We start from the raw sequence: 15553 nt of genomic DNA, 5'->3' as shown, positions 1-15553 counted from the left end.
TCAGTTGGTTAAGAGCTCGCTCAAGAGTTTGAGCTCTGAGCAACAGCGGTTCGATGCCCGGCCCAAGCTGAGCTGCCAACAGGTGGCAGGATGGCTCAGCTAGAAAACAAACAAACAACAACAACAAAAAACAATTTCTTTGAGCATTTGAGGGTAATAGAACAAGTAATTTTGTAATCCTGCTATATAATAAATTAAATTAATAAGGAAGTAGTGACAAAAAGCCATTTAACAAGAAAACTCTTTTATTGATAGAAAAGCAAAACAAAGTTTCCATGAATTCTGATATCTGTTTTATTCTGTCAGATATAGTCACGTTCAAAAATCAGCTTTTTCTGTTGTTGTTCTTGTTGTCATCGTTACTGTTGTTAATCTCTCTATAAAAACAACTCAGTGAAATCACAAGTGTCCCTGTCTCAAACAGATAGGACCACCTTGATAAGATATTGCCCCAATTAAAGTTAATTAAATTCTAATTCTTAGCTCAGCATTCCTACCCAACACCAATTGTATTATTAGGTTGGTGACATTAATAAATATTGGTGTCAAGCCATCAAGCTGTTTCTCAAATGTTATCAAATAAATCAAAAACCAAATCAGAATCAGATTTATGTTCAATCCAATTATTAAATACCCCTCTATAGATAGGTCAAGTCGTTCTCATGTGAACTAAAATATCTACAGACCACCATCATTAGTTTCAGCAAAAGATGGCCCAGAAAAGCAGCTTTTCAGATTCAGGTTTGAAGTCCATATTCACACAGGAGTGGACCTGAGGAGCTTGACCAGATTAGATTAAAATTTCTTGTTCTAATTTAACCTATAACTTCCACATAATATCAGTTAGCAATTGTTCAACTGTCACCCACAGAAAAGCATTTAAAGCATATATGTCTGCATAATGGGGGGAAAATGGAATTTTAAACATTATCTAATTGATTCAATTGATACAGATAGAAATGGTGGAAAAGTCAGATGCCAAAGTTTTTTAAAGCTAATTTACCCATATTTTCCAAAAACTACTTAGCAAACTAAATATATAATGGTCATATTTTCACTTTACCTTTAGCTATGCAGATATAAGTTGTATCTCCACACAACATATAGGTTGAAAACAAAAAATCGAGCAACAATCCAGGTTTGTGGTCTAGGTGGTCCTAAACCTCTTCTAGATATTTTTGCTTTCCATCTAGATAGTAAGACCACATAGATATGGTCATAAGTTCATTATCATTGCTACATTTGAGTCACTAACTAGGAAAGGAAGCTTATCTAATTACCAACTTCCTGAGCCAACCAGGACTCTCCCCTTTCATTAAATAAAGAGAAAGTCATTCAGATTTGACCCCAGAGAAATAAGTACATGCATATACCTGACTTCTCAGTATCCTCTTTGGATAAGAGGATGGAACAACAATTTGGTTTCCATCTCATTCTTGTAATGACAGAAAAGAGAATACAAAAAGTCCATTGTAAATTTGTACAAAATGTATGTATATATAAATACATATCTATGGGTGTATATAAATTCTAAAGAAGATTATATCCATCTACATCTTTAAGATTCAGAGTCCAATACAGTTAACATAATGGTATTCTTTCTCCAATGTTCTCATTTTTAAAAACAATAAGAATCAAGCATGCCACCTTATTAATACTGAATAGCAAGTGCAGAAGTTGAGCTGTAGCTATAGGGATTTGAAGCAATTAGTTTGACGGGACATCAGTGAATAAAATTTTAAAAATAAATTTAGCTATTTCCAGATTGCCTTTTGTTTCACATAAATGAAATCCAAAATGCCCTGTTGGTAGCATCCCAAACTCCTGAGACTATCAGTTGAGCTCTGTAAGATGCAATGCTTTAAACAAGATCTGTGCAAATTGCTTAGATATGTGCTTATTGCAATAATTTGGTGGGGGACTGGCATTACTAGAATTTCACATAATTCTCTATCTCAAAAAGTCTCAAGACTCAGAAGCTTAGGGGTCTGAGTATATTAAACTCTGAGTGACATCTGACTCACAAACCACATCATCTTTACACAAACCACTATTAAAAATATTAAGCCATAGTCAATTAATGGAGAAAGGCACACATATTTAAAGGTGTATAATAAGAGCATATTATGGATGTGTGCCCATGTTTGGAGGTATCAAGATATTTTTAACACAATATGCATAATCTTTTTTATTTCTCCTGTTTCTTCTTTCCTTTGGACGGAAATTACATAGGACAATTTCATAATTACCCCCTAGAGTGTACAGGCTGCTTGTTGGAAAGGGATTATTATTGCATGCCTTGAATGCACTATGATTCATAAGGCAAGAATGTATGAGTAGCTTCAGCACCAAGGAAATGGAATCATCATCCAGCATTGCTCACAACAGAACATCTTATTGCTTTAATAAAATGGGAAATTTTTCACTGTAAAAAGTGCACCAAATAAAGGGGAGAAAGTAATATTCATGCACTTAGTGGAGCTCATCAGAAATGAGAAAGCTCCTTTCTGAGTCCCTGATTCTATCAAATTTCAAGTCCAAAAGTCATCCTGTAATAAGGTATTAAAGAGCTACAGCCAGATGAGGGTGAGCTACAAAACTTAATGGACTTTCTTCTTCACAGTGCCTTAGTCATTCTGATGTACAATGTATAGCTCTGATGCACTAAAGGATTCCCTAGTGGCCTGAGGGAGTTAATGCATTCTTTTATCTATTACTAGGAAGTGACTAAGGCACTGGAGAGAATCTGGTTCATTGTTGAACATATTGTACCCAAAGATTATACCTGGTCTTCCTAATATTACAACATGGCATGCTTAAATGATGATCCTCTGTGCTTCAGGAAAGGACTTGAGTGAATATCTAATGGGCAATTAAAATTAAGCTTATTAAATTATTTTTATTAAAGATGCAAACTGAGCTTGGGCAATTTAATATTAATAGTTGACCTAAAACCTCAGAGGTAATATTTTCTATGGAAAAAAGCACATATGCCTGGAACCAAGACAAAGACTCTAGAACTACTAGTTACTTGGGAGAGGGATGCACTTAAGGGCGCTGTTGCTTTACACTCTGCAGGTTAGTATGGGCAGTTTTGGTTGAACTTTTTGTATAACATTCTAGTTCATACATTTTCCAAACATTTGAATAACTGTTGGAAAATTGGTTTCCAAGAAAAGATGCCACTGCATATAATTAAGATTGTAATATGCTTCTGGTTCCTTCTATCATCAATCCAGGGAAAACAAAGTAGTAAATAACCATTGGTGGATTCCATTTCTAGCATAGATGTCCTTGTCTGGCATTAGGAGAAAGAACAGAAGCAAATTTATCTTCTTCTCTCAATTTTCTTTTTCTCAGCCTTTCTTCATGTATTCATTGAAGTTAGGTAAACCAGAATCAGAAAGTGAAAGATAACCCTTCCTTTATCACATATCAGATACAAGCACAGGTTTTTAACTAAACAAGCTGCAAACATTTTTATCCTACAAGTAGTTACTGGGTTTAACTTCTCTTAAAATTTGCATGTCCTGTCATCCAAATTGCCCAACATCCCCACCAGTCTCACCTCCAAACACATACAGTACAAGCAAGCATACACACCACTGCCTCCAGGTGGTAACTGCATGCAGGGAGGACTACAGGCATTGTTTAAATATTAACCATATTTTAATAGATGGCATTCCTGCACATCCATTTTTTTTTTCTGTTGTGGTAGTTTCTGTTATTTGCAAAAGAAAAAAGAAAACATATATGTTATCTTTTTATAACAGTCTACTACAGAGTAAGATACAAAATAACACTTCTGGAAACAGCAGAAGCCAGGCCTGCACCACTGAATTCCTCATCCAGTGGTAACCATTATACCAACAGCTGGAAATTAAGAACAACAATATACAGTTTGGAGGACGTAGAACAGAACTATAGTTTGCTTCTGTATGTGGTACCAATATAATAAGTATATAACAAAGGTGTACTTGTTCTAAAAGTTAAACAGAAACATTCTGGTTTGTTAGATACTGCACTTTCAGTACTGGACATCACCTAATATATATATTTTTTTCTTTACAAAAAAAGGTAATTTATGCAATATTTAATAATAAGAAAACCGATAGTACACACAAACCCGATTGTAGAAAAAGAAGAAACCAACAAAAAACTAGAATAGTCACTTTCCAAAACAGCCCCTCCTTGGCCTGCACAACCAAAAAAAGTAACCAGTTCAGTAGGCAATTTCAGCACCACACCTGGCTGGACAGCTCCCGGATCCTTTGTGAATCCTGAAAATGCCACAAGTCAAAGGTGTACAGGTGGGGGCGGGACAGGAAGCTAAAGCGGTAGATTCTTTTTTTATTTTTTATTTAAACTCAAAGATTTTTAATGTACTTATGCTCGGCCAGCGAGGGACATATCTAAAAGTAAATTAAAATGCCTGTTCCTGGAAAAGGGTGTGGTTCACAGGGGTGAGAAGAGGGCTGACTGGAGAGCGGTACCTGTCATAAACGTTTTTCTGGGACTGTCTCTGTGACCTCTCTTGTAGTCCTGGTGCTTAATGCAGACGTTTTCTTTATAATATACTTTTGCCTGAGCCTGGCTGAAGATGGGAATGGGGAAGGGAGGGAAGCTGAAGGAAAAGTGAAAGCTTAGTGGGGGTGGAGGGGAAGGACGGTAACTGAACCTTAACCTGACAGCTATGTACAACACACCGGGCCCCCTCCACTCCCTTCGCTCCGGGGTCAATGCCTGTTATATATTTGGTAGCTTGTGCGGTTTCTCCTCCTTATTGTGGGGGGCGCAGGGTGGAGAGGGAAGACGCATCCTTCATTGACAATGAGAAATTATGTGATTTGTCATGCGCTTGGATTGTTATTAGTATTATAATAATTACTATAAATATTAATAATAAAGTATTATTATCAGCGTTATTTCTTCTTCCGAGACTTTCCTCACCCAATATTTACAAATACCGCACAGTGCCTCGGCGGAGGAGAAACAGTAAGGGGTGGGGGGCAGATAAGGAAAGAAGGAAGAGGAAAGAGGCAAGAGGGAAGTGAAAGACTGAGGACGGAGGGGGAAAGCGAGGACGGCAAAGATGCTGGAAACAAGGAAGGGGAGAAGACAGGGGCTAGACAATCAGGACAATACCACCGTTTGCAAAAGGCCCTCGCCAGCTGTGTCCAAACAGGAGGAGGCTGCGTGTGCTCCTTGAGGACTGGGGGCAGGTGGTGGAGGTGGGGGAGCATAGGGACCCTGGCACTCGAGGCCAGGGGAGGAAGAAGAGGAGGGGGCATTGGAGGGGGCGCAGAAGGCCGAGTCCCGGGGCTGCCTCTCCAGCCGGGTTTCTTTTACTTGGTTTGGGGCCTGGCCGCCCGCCGGGGGCAGCCCCCTGCCGCTGCGGTTGCCACTGCAGTGATCCCGCTCGTATTCTTCCTGAGCCCTCTGCATCTTCCTCTTCTTCATCCTACGCTTGTGGATGTGGAAGGTGGAGAGGGACAGCACGATGAGGCAGAAGATGAGGGTGACCAGGACAATCAGCACCAGCGTGGAGGAGAAGGACTGGAAGAGCTGCTGTCCCACCTGCGTAATGCAGGTGCCGCCGCCTGCGCCCGGGCCACGGGCACTCACGTTGCCGCTGCCACTGGCGTTGGAAGAAGCAAAGGTCCGGTTGAGGAGACACGGCGGCAACGCCAGCCTCAGCTCCTTGGGCGCCCTGGCACTCATCGGCGCTGGGCTGGGAGGGGCTGGGCCCACCAGACTTCCTCTCTTGGGCACACCGTTCCCACCGGCCAGGAAGAGGACGGAGCCCACGCCACCCAAAACAACTCCCTGGTGTGGGAGTGGATGCGCGCGCGAGCGAAGAACTGAGGGAGCAACTGCGGGCAAGCAAGCCCGTAGGGGAGCAAGCGGAGCCCCGGAGATCCTCTCAGGACCCGCCTCGAACGCGTGTCCGCGCGCCCTTTTCCTTTGCCAAGGCACCAGGCTGCAAAGAGAACAGGCTTAGTTAGGATCCCTGTCGCTGCCCATGAGAGTGCGGAGGACCGGAAGGACCAGCGCCACTGCAAAGCAGCCCTCTGGGCACACTGCCTCAGCTGAAAACTGCCCGTCTTCTCCGCAGCGGGTGGACCCCCAGACCGCCCGCCCCTGGCCGCAAACCAGAGGCGCCAGCTTTGGGCTCGATCCACACTATCTGGGAAGGGGTCTGCGCCGGCACCGCGGAGATGAGGATTACTCAGCAGATAAGGCAGTCTGCCTGCGCCCCCCACAACTTTCTAATTACAACAGAAGGCAGCCGCCTCGCATCGCGGTCCCTGCTTCCCAGAGCGCCTGCCTCTCTCTCTTCTTTCCTGCGCCCTCTCAGTGGATGTCTTCCCCTGGATCCTACCCTGCCCAGCACCCACCCCCGGTCGCCGAGCGGGCTCCGGGTATGCAGTCCTCTCTTCCCGTCTCTCTACCTCCCGACTTTCCCTTTCCAGACGGCGTCAGATCCCTTAGGTCCCATTCCCATGGGGTTCCTCTGGCACCACATCCCGCTCCGCCTCTGTCCACGGCCGCGGCTGACGCGCAGGATCCCGCTCCATTCTTTCTCCAGCCTTCTTCCTTGGTACCCACCCCCCCCAACCCCCACCCCCAAAAGCAACTGAAGCACCTCTCAGCTAAAACACATCTCCGCAAACGCCCCATTTCTCTGTGCCCCCTCCCCCACTTGACTGTATCCTGCTTCTTTCTAGGGGGCTGGAAACAGAAGGGGGAGGGTTCCCGCCTGCAAAGTTTAGGCTCCCGACCTTCTCTCCGGCCTTCCCAGATCCAGCCCGAGGGCCCCGAGGCTCTTCCCAGAGCCAGGTAGATCCGCAGAGAGCAGCAGAGCCCCTTGCCGCTCTCAAGAGGCAGCTGCAAACTGTTGCACTGCGGAGCAGCGAGGCGGCGCGCAAGCCGGGGCCGGGGCAGGGGCGGGGGCCGAAGCCACGGCCAGGGGTGCCTGTGCAGGCCGCCGGGTCTGTCCTACCCACTTGCGCCCAGCCACCCTGCCGCCCGGCTGTCCCGAGCCTTTAGCCGCACCGCGTCCCTTACCTGGGGCTGCCAGCTGGCTGTAGGGAGGGAGCCCCGCCGCGCGGCTGCAGTGGCGGCTGCAGAAGGCGCGGAGTGAAGGGGCCAGAGACCAAGCCGCGCTGCCGCCGCCGCTGCTGCCGCTTCGGGGAGCTCAGCTCGCAGCCTATTGCCAGAGAGGCCGGTGACGTCAGGCAGCCACCGCCAGGGCTCCAAGCCACCCCTCAGGCCCCCACCCCACTCTCATACCCCAACATCTCGTCCTGGCAGAGCCTCTGCCACACACGTTCCCAGTTCCCTGCCGTTCCCCTGCCCAGGGGCCATGAGGAGCACCCTCCACCCCTACCCTGTGAGCAACCCACCTTCCGCACTCCTATGCCTAGGAAGGGTTGAAGCTTCATTTCTCTGGCTGCCTGATTCCTCACCTTCAACCCTTTCCTACATGGTCCCAGGAACACATTTTTACACTCTAGAGATCCATCTTCCTCCAGGGCACACATTAGATTTTTCTCCCTGGGCCGTTGAGAATCACCCCTCACTCCTCTCCTGCCTCCGCTGGGCTGGTTCTGAACAGAAACTGCGTACTTGAGATGAGAGGGCCATTTCTGATTGCAAACGTGACAGAACCTGAAATACAAACCTGATCATGTATTTAACATCAAACAATCCAAATTAACCGTTTTCTTTTCCATCAGCATCTCTAACTTATCTTTCACTTCAGCTGACCATGTCCCTCCTCTCTTCCCTCACACACTCATCTCCAGGCCCAAGACCCACTCAGCGCCTGAAACACTCCTTCTATGCTGATAATCTAGACACTCGTGAGTACACAAAGCACACACACGGTTTTCATGGGAGAGAGACGGAAAATAACTCAGAGGAGCGCCGAAATGAACTGCCCTTTTGTGCCTCTTACAAAGTACCCCTTCATTGGCCCTAATGCTGGTAAAGTGCTCTGTGCCTTTGCTGTTGTATTAACAAGAGCCTTTCAGCACAATGGGTAGAACTTCCTGAAAGAGTCTCATCAGCCGGCCTGAATCTGGACAGAGACAAATCAACTATTGGTTTAGAACGCTTGGGAAAACATGAGTAGTGTATTTGGTTACAGTAGCCACCTTCAAAATGAAGTATTCTCATTTTTTTACTGGAGAAGCCAGATTGGAATGGCATATAAAAACATTGCAGGGTCTTCAAAGGCATTTAGGTGCCTTATTAAATGTGGATTTCCGTCTTCCCTCTGGGTCTTGTGTTCTTCCTATCATTGAGTCTAACACACTGTCTGTGTAATACTTGCTTGCTAAATTGAGTAATGCAGTATACATTGCTGTTTTATCCCTGCTATGCAACAGAATTGAGAGGTAGCAGGAATGACTGATGCCCACCTATCTGCTTGTATTTGCAAGCAGAGGGTTTTGTAAGAAAGAGGGCTTGACATGGGGCAGAAAGGTTGTTTGTCTGTGACCTGGGTGGTGGGGGTCGCTCCTTCTGATCCTGTGTTCCTATCTAGTCCTTCTCCAACTTATATTTTTCCTCTACTTGTCCACAATTTATAATTCTGTTCCCATTTATTTGAATAAAAGTTATCAGTTTTTTCTTCACAAGTGTCTCAATTTAAAAAAAATGATATTCCCATTTAAGTGAATAATTGAGTACATGCTGAATAATGCATGATTGCTCAGAGCATGGATTGATGCCCGTGGCTGCCAGAGTCACACAGCTAATGATGGCCAATGACCCCAATGCTGGCTTAGCTGTCCTGATTGGAACGAGGGCACCTAATGCCCTGTAAAAGCCACCTTCCACATTTGGACATTCTGACTTTGAGGGGCTCAGAGGTGGAAGGCTGAGCCTTGTTTTTACTGTGATCACCAAATGAGACTTCACCACTGACACCTGACATACAATATTCCATTTTTGTATCCTCTCTTTGATCCTGAAAAGTTGAGTCTAAACATTTTGTAAAGCAAATCCAATTTTGAATACTCCAAAAAGGGATCTGGCTATTTAAAGAGACTCTTTAGAAAAACTGTCTTGTAAAGCCAAAAAAACTTTACATAATTAAACTTAACTCTCACTAGTCTGTATTTTAGACTTGGAGGAATGAGTTCTTGGGTTTTCCCAGTGAGGAAGACACATACCTTTACAATACATTGTAATAGGATTACAATATGTATATAATGGGATCCTTTTGCACACCAAGCTTTTAGGACATGTGATGAGGCTGCCATTGTTCATATTCTTTTGTTATAAATAATAACTATTTGTTATACCAGGATTGCTGAAAGTATGCACCATTTTACACAGCCTCTGAAAAGACAAGGTCTTGCCCTGGAGAACTTACAATCTACAGCAGACAAATGTGATCCACAAGATAATGGTATCTAACTGAAAATGATTTAGATAGATTAACTTTCAGGTCAAAATCCCAGCCATATTTTTCCCTTTCTCTTTCAAGAATAGGCTATAGGTTTATAATTTGCTCTTACCCAGGGAATGAACGTACTAAACACATAAACTTGGATGTCACTAGGGAGTGCGATTCAATACCCAGGAATAGCAGTGACAGCAAACACTCATACCTCTTAAGCTGCAAGAATCGATCCCACTATATGATTTAGGCACATCTGGCACAATAGCAAGGCCTCTTCCAGACAACAGGTTGCAACTGTTTTGCCACCAGACTTCTCAAGCCACACTTCCAAGAGTGGAGGACCAAGAAGCTTCTGACGTTCCCAGGTTTGTCCTTTGTGATGGGAAAGCCATTCTGGACTCAGGCAGGTTCCAAGTATTCAGCAACGTATGATACTTGCTCTCAAATTTGATGAGAAATCTCTATCTTCTGTCTCCAGGTTGGACAGAAGTGCCACATGGGCACCTCATACAAAAATCCACAAAAGCGCTGAATCAATAATAATAACAAATGCTATTATTGTTAGTATTATTAGTATTATTTGTAAAATACTATGTGCCAGGTTATACTAAACTCTCCCTATATTAACAATAATAATTGTTAATTATTATTAACAATTCTGCAAGGTTATTTTTCTGCCAAAATACAAAAGTATTTATTCATTTATTCACTTATTTGTTAGACAGAAATCTTTGAGAACTGGGATACATAAGCAAGCTCGACATTTGGGTTCCTCGTGAACTCAGGTGAGAAAACTAAAGCTCAGAGTAGCTAAAGACCATGCCCAAGTCACTTAATAGTAAGTATATTACTGGGATCAAACCCAAGCAAACTGATTCCAAAATTAGTATTCTTTAAAGGACTAGTAGTTTCTCTGTCTTTCTCTCTCACATGCACACACATGTGCACACACGCACAAATCTCTATTTGAATCTCTATTTCGATTTTATCTCTATCTCTATATACTTCTGATTGGGGAAGTTTAAACAAATAAAATTAGAGAAAAGCAGAGCTGTTTGGTTCAAGCAGAGGACGGGAGATGGAAAGCCCCACTGATAGGGTCCTCCTCTCCCCCAGCAGCAGTCCACCAGATTTTTGACACACTCCCTGGGACTGAGCAGAGTCTGGTTTAGAAACGCTTTCCCTTCATTAGGTCACAGAGGCAGGCCATTCTAGACCATGATACATGCTAGACTCCTCTTAGGTTTACAGGGACTCTTCCAGAGGATGTTCAGGTGATCCTGACATTTTTCCTAATCTTAAATCTTGACTACTCAACCTACAGAGGTAGGCTCCATAAGTTGTCATATTACTGTTAAATCAACTACTGGCCCAGCCAGCAACTAATTAATAAACAAGCTTTAGTACTGAATAAAGCTTTTGGCTTTGTTCAGATTATCTAGTTTTGTTTTGTTTTTAAATTCAGTTTTCTCATATGCAAAATGAGAATAATAATAATAATAATATATGAGTATTCTTTGCAGCGTTATTTAAAGCACTAAGCATATAGTAAGCATTCAGTAAATGGTTGCTCTTTACATTGTAAGAAAATATTAAGGTTAATATGTTCTCCCTGGCATAGAAACATTTTTTTTGGACATCAAAATTCAGGAAAATGTTGGTAATTTTGAGTATTCTTTATGGGAGGATAACTATCAGGGTAAAGGGATTAAAACAATGGGAGATAATGAGCAATTCAAGGAACTGGGAATATTAATACTAGAGATGGGAAGATGTTGGGAATGCTTCATAGAATCTTTAATAAAAGATGAATTTATCCTATTCTAGGTACCCAAGAAAGAACTAAAATAGAGTAGAGCCTATATAGGGTAGGAAATATATTTCAATTCACTATTTCAGTACTAGATAAACCATGTAACAGGTTATCATCTAAACCAGCAGTCTTCATACTGGGAGACTCATATCCCTGGGAGTACATTAAGATTTATCCAGAGGTATATATTGGTATGCATAGTTTTAAAGAATCATTTCCCAAACCCTCAATCTCTGTGTGTACTTTTTTCAAAATGCATCTGTGAGATTAAAACTTATTCTTTGTCACCTCTTTTTGCATTTCTCCTACTTTACAAAAAAACAAACCAAACCAACCAACCAACCAAACAAACAAACAAAACCTATGTTCACCAATCTTCAGCCTTGCTATTATTATTTATGGTGTAAAAATCTTTGGAATACCTTGAGAATAAACTTCTGAGGAGATGACAGCAAAGTAAAAATATTGAGTTGTTGGAAAAGTCATGATGCCTGTTTGCAATACATGGCACTAGTTCATTTTTGAAAGTACTAGAGTCATTCGCATCTATGTTATTGCTATGTCATCTGACATCTGACAGTTCTAGCTTCATTCTAAAAAATAATTGAGCAATTTGGTTGAGTTTTGGAGATTTTACAACAAGTTGAAGACAGAAGACCAAATTGTGCATTTTTGCCATAGTTTACTGTTCTACTTCCATAAAGGGAAGAAAGCTTGTGAAAAGTTGCATCAAGTATACAGTGACAATCCTCTACAAGAACATCAGTGCCAATGATGGTTCATGAAATTTCAGGCTGGTAATTTTTATCTCAACGATGCTCCTCGGTCAGAGAAGCCCACCGAGGTTGATGATGCACTGAGGTTGATGATGACAAAATAAAGGCATTGATCGAGTTAAACCCATGGTACATGACACAAGAGATTGCAGAAACATTGAACATCCATCATTCAAGCATTCACGACCACCTGAAGAAGCTGGGATATGTAAGCAAGCTCCATATTTGGGTTCCGCATGAACTCAAAGAAGTTCATTTGATGGCACGTATAAATATCTGCGGTATGCTCATTAAATATGAGGAAAACGATCCTTTTTTGAAGTGACTGATAACTGGTGATGAGAAGTGGATTGTTTACAACAACGTGGTGCACAAACGGTCTTGGTCCTGACATGATGATTCGCCTCGAACGACATCGAAAGCAGACATTCATCAGAAGAAGGTTATGCTCTCAGTGTGGTGGAATTTTAAAGGTGACATGTTTTTTGAGCTCCTACCAAGGAACCAAACAATCAGTTGGAATGTGTACTGTTGGCAATTGGATAGTTTCAACGAATCCATCATCCAGAAACATCCAGAGCTCATTAATTGTAAAGGAGTTGTGTTCCATCGCAACAACACAAAACCACATACTAGTTTGATACCCATCATGAATTATTGAAGCTTGGATGGGATGTGTTGCCACACCCACCATACTCGCCTGACCTTGTGCCATCATACTTCCACTTGTCTCACTCTCTTCAAAACTCCTTGCGTGGTATAACGTTCAATTCAGATGAGGCTGTAAATAAGCACCTTGTTCAGTTTTTTGCAAATAAAGACAGGTCCTTCTATGAACGAGGAATTATGAAGCTCACTGAAAAATGGCAAAAGGTTATTGAACAAAATGGGCAATATATCATTGATTGATCTTTGTTCTTTATATAAATAAATGGCCTTTGAAAAACATAGACAAGATACCTCATGACTTTTCCGACAACCCAATATCATCTGTAAGAAATATTGATGGGGCAGTGCCTTATTTCATGCAGTTGACAGATTTGTTTTAGGCTCTAAGTCTATCTATATAACAATTTATCTAGAATTAGAATTTAAAAGTGTGATGGTTCTCACAAGGAAACAAGTATTCTGGTTTACTTTAATTGAAAAATGAATCCAGACTTTTACTCACAGAAAGTAAGCCTGATTTGCCTATTTAGATGGATAATTTGAACTGCATTTGCCTGACATATGGAAGACATATACAAATTGAATGAACTTAATCTATCAACCTGATATTTTGACAAAATATATTTAACATACATATATGATATGGAATATGTCAGAAATTCCATTCTTTGCCACTATTAACTGATGATTAAAAGTTTTAGCTATCAAATTAAAATGTTCAAAGGCATCCATGATTTTCCAAAATTCTCTTATGGAGCATTCAGGCAGAAAAAATTTCAAAGATTTCTACTCCAAAGTATCCAACTCCTCTGACACCATCTGGAAAGACTCAAACACTAACTAGACCCACCGGAGGTGTCATAGAAGAGGTTTCTTACTGGGGTGAGAGTTTAAACCACATGGCTTCTCTTAGTTTAGGAAAGGCTGAGAGCCTACACACTTTTACATACCCATCAGGGCACTTCTAAACTCTAGTTGCATAAACATGTGCTTCATCCCTTTACATCTCATAATAAATGCATTCTCCAATCAAGCCTCAGACCCATTTAAATATGGATATTTGTGCAAAAAGTCAAGATTCCTCTTGCTACATTATCCTTGAGTAGGAAATTCATTCATTCAACAAATATTCATTGTATGCCTACCGTGAGCCACAAATTGTGCTAGGTGATCAGTATATTGGTGATCAAGGAAAAATCTTTGTAATTCGGAACCTGCATTCCAGTTACCCACATGATTCCATTCTGATTATCTGGCCAAAGGCAAAGAATGCTAACATTTCTCTCTTTTCTTAACATTTTTTTAAGATTTTTTTTTAAATTGGGGAATTGGGGGAGGGGAACAGTGTTGGGGAATTGGGGGAGGGGAACAGTGTTGGTGAATAAGAGGAGGGGAAGGCCACATTGCTGTCCTTCAATCTTAGTTGTGGTGGGCACAGCAAGCTCAGCTCCAAGTCCAGTTGCGCTGCTCAGCTCATGATGCCACGTTCAGTTAGTTGTGGGTGGGCATAGCCAGCATCTCATATGGGAGTCAAACCGGCAGCCTTGTTGTTAAGAAAACGTGCTCTATCCCCTGAGCCACCCATGTAGCAGCTCAGCTCAAGGTGTCCAGTTCAGTCTTTAATTGCAGTTTGGTGTAGCCCACCATTCAAACTGATAGCCCTGTTCTTAGGAGCATGTGCTTTCACCAGCTGAGCCATCCTGCCACCTGTTGGCAGCTCATTTCAGTTGCAGCATCAATGGCCCATGTGGGAACTGAACCGGCTACCCTGTTGCTCAGAGCTTACACTCTTGGGCAAGTTCTTAACCAACTGAGCCACTCGCTGGCCCTTCTTAAAATTTTTAAATGCAGTATTACTTGTGTTAAAGAACATAAGAATGCAAACTAAGTAAACTTATGGGTATGAAGCTAGAGAGGTAGATTGGTAAAGAAAGATGGACCAGAAGAGGTCAAAGAATTCATAAGATCTTTGTGACCAACAGCTCCTGGAAAATGAGAGTTCTGTATCATGATCAGTAACTTTGTGGCATATGCTTCTTTCAGGAGCTGCAGGCTGGATATCTACCTTCCATGAGAAAGATAAACTGAAAATATTTCCACCATCCACAAAAAGATATGCCGAGACAAGTGTTTCTCAATCTCAGCAGATTGGCATTTTGGGCCAAATAATTCTTTGTCGTGAGAGGCTGTTTTGTGCATTATAGACTGTTGTGGTAACCAGAATTCTAAAGATGTCCCCCAAGATTAAGTCCCCTGGTTATTCCATCAAAACTAATTAGGTACTGCTAGCAAGAGATCTTTGTAGATATATTTAAAGTCCCAAATCATTGACCTTGAGAGAGGGAGATTACTCAGATAGGCCTGATTCAAGCAAATGAGCCCTTTAAAAGAAGAAAATGTTCACTGGCTGGTGGCAGAAAAGAAAGTCAAAGTTTTGAAACACAAGGGAAATTCAATATGCTGTTGTTGTCTTAGAAGGTGGAGGGGCATGTGAACAAACTAATGTGGTTCCCCTTTAGGAGCTGAGAATGTCTGACAATCAGCAAGGAAATGGGCACCGCAGTCTTACAACTGCAAGGAACTGAATTCTGCCACAACCTGAATGAGCTTAAAGGTGGATTGGTCCCCAGTTTCCATATAAGAACCCAGCCTGGGCAACATCTTGATTTCAGTCCTGTGGGACTCTAAGTAGAGAACCTGGTTGGAGCATCCCTCCAAATCCCTCCAGACTTCTGATCTACAGAACTTTGAGACAATAAATGAGTATCATTTTAAGATGCTATGCTATGCAGCAATAGGAAATGAATACATAGCTATTAGTTTCTAATAGGTAGAGTATCCCATAGGCTCTACCTATTAGATGCCAGTAGCCAGTTGTGA

The 15553-nt window shown here is 42.3% G+C and overlaps 1 protein-coding gene across 3 annotated transcripts; it reads right to left on the bottom strand.

The window, feature by feature from the left end:
• Positions 1-227: 227 nt before the first annotated feature.
• Positions 228-7234, bottom strand: CUNH11orf87 (chromosome unknown C11orf87 homolog). Of its 3 annotated transcripts, none has more exons than XM_019653614.1 (2): positions 7069-7234; positions 228-5980 (listed from the first exon to the last, which is right to left on the bottom strand). In XM_019653614.1, exon 2 carries the CDS (start codon positions 5719-5721, stop codon positions 5134-5136), a length of 588 nt encoding a protein of 195 aa, XP_019509159.1. In that variant the 5' UTR covers positions 5722-5980; positions 7069-7234; the 3' UTR covers positions 228-5133. The 3 variants fall into 3 exon arrangements, with proteins under 3 accessions (XP_019509159.1, XP_019509160.1, XP_019509158.1); XM_019653615.1 differs by lacking the exon at positions 7069-7234 and adding an exon at positions 6783-6856; XM_019653613.1 differs by lacking the exon at positions 7069-7234 and adding an exon at positions 6453-6567.
• Positions 7235-15553: the final 8319 nt, after the last annotated feature.

Source organism: Hipposideros armiger, unplaced genomic scaffold, assembly GCF_001890085.2.
Source record: "Hipposideros armiger isolate ML-2016 unplaced genomic scaffold, ASM189008v1 scaffold_204, whole genome shotgun sequence".
NCBI lineage: Eukaryota > Metazoa > Chordata > Mammalia > Chiroptera > Hipposideridae > Hipposideros > Hipposideros armiger.
Note: the sequence above shows the minus strand (reverse complement) of the source record. Positions and strands in the feature narration are given on the sequence as shown.

Coding starts and splice junctions, on each gene's coding strand:
- CUNH11orf87 (XM_019653613.1), bottom strand. CDS start 6,526: ATGTGGTGCCAGAGGAACCCCATGGGAATGGGACCTAAGGGATCTGAC. Junction 5,981..6,452: donor TGGAAAGGGAAAGTCGGGAG/GTAGAGAGACGG, acceptor TTCTCTTTGCAG/CCTGGTGCCTTGGCAAAGGA.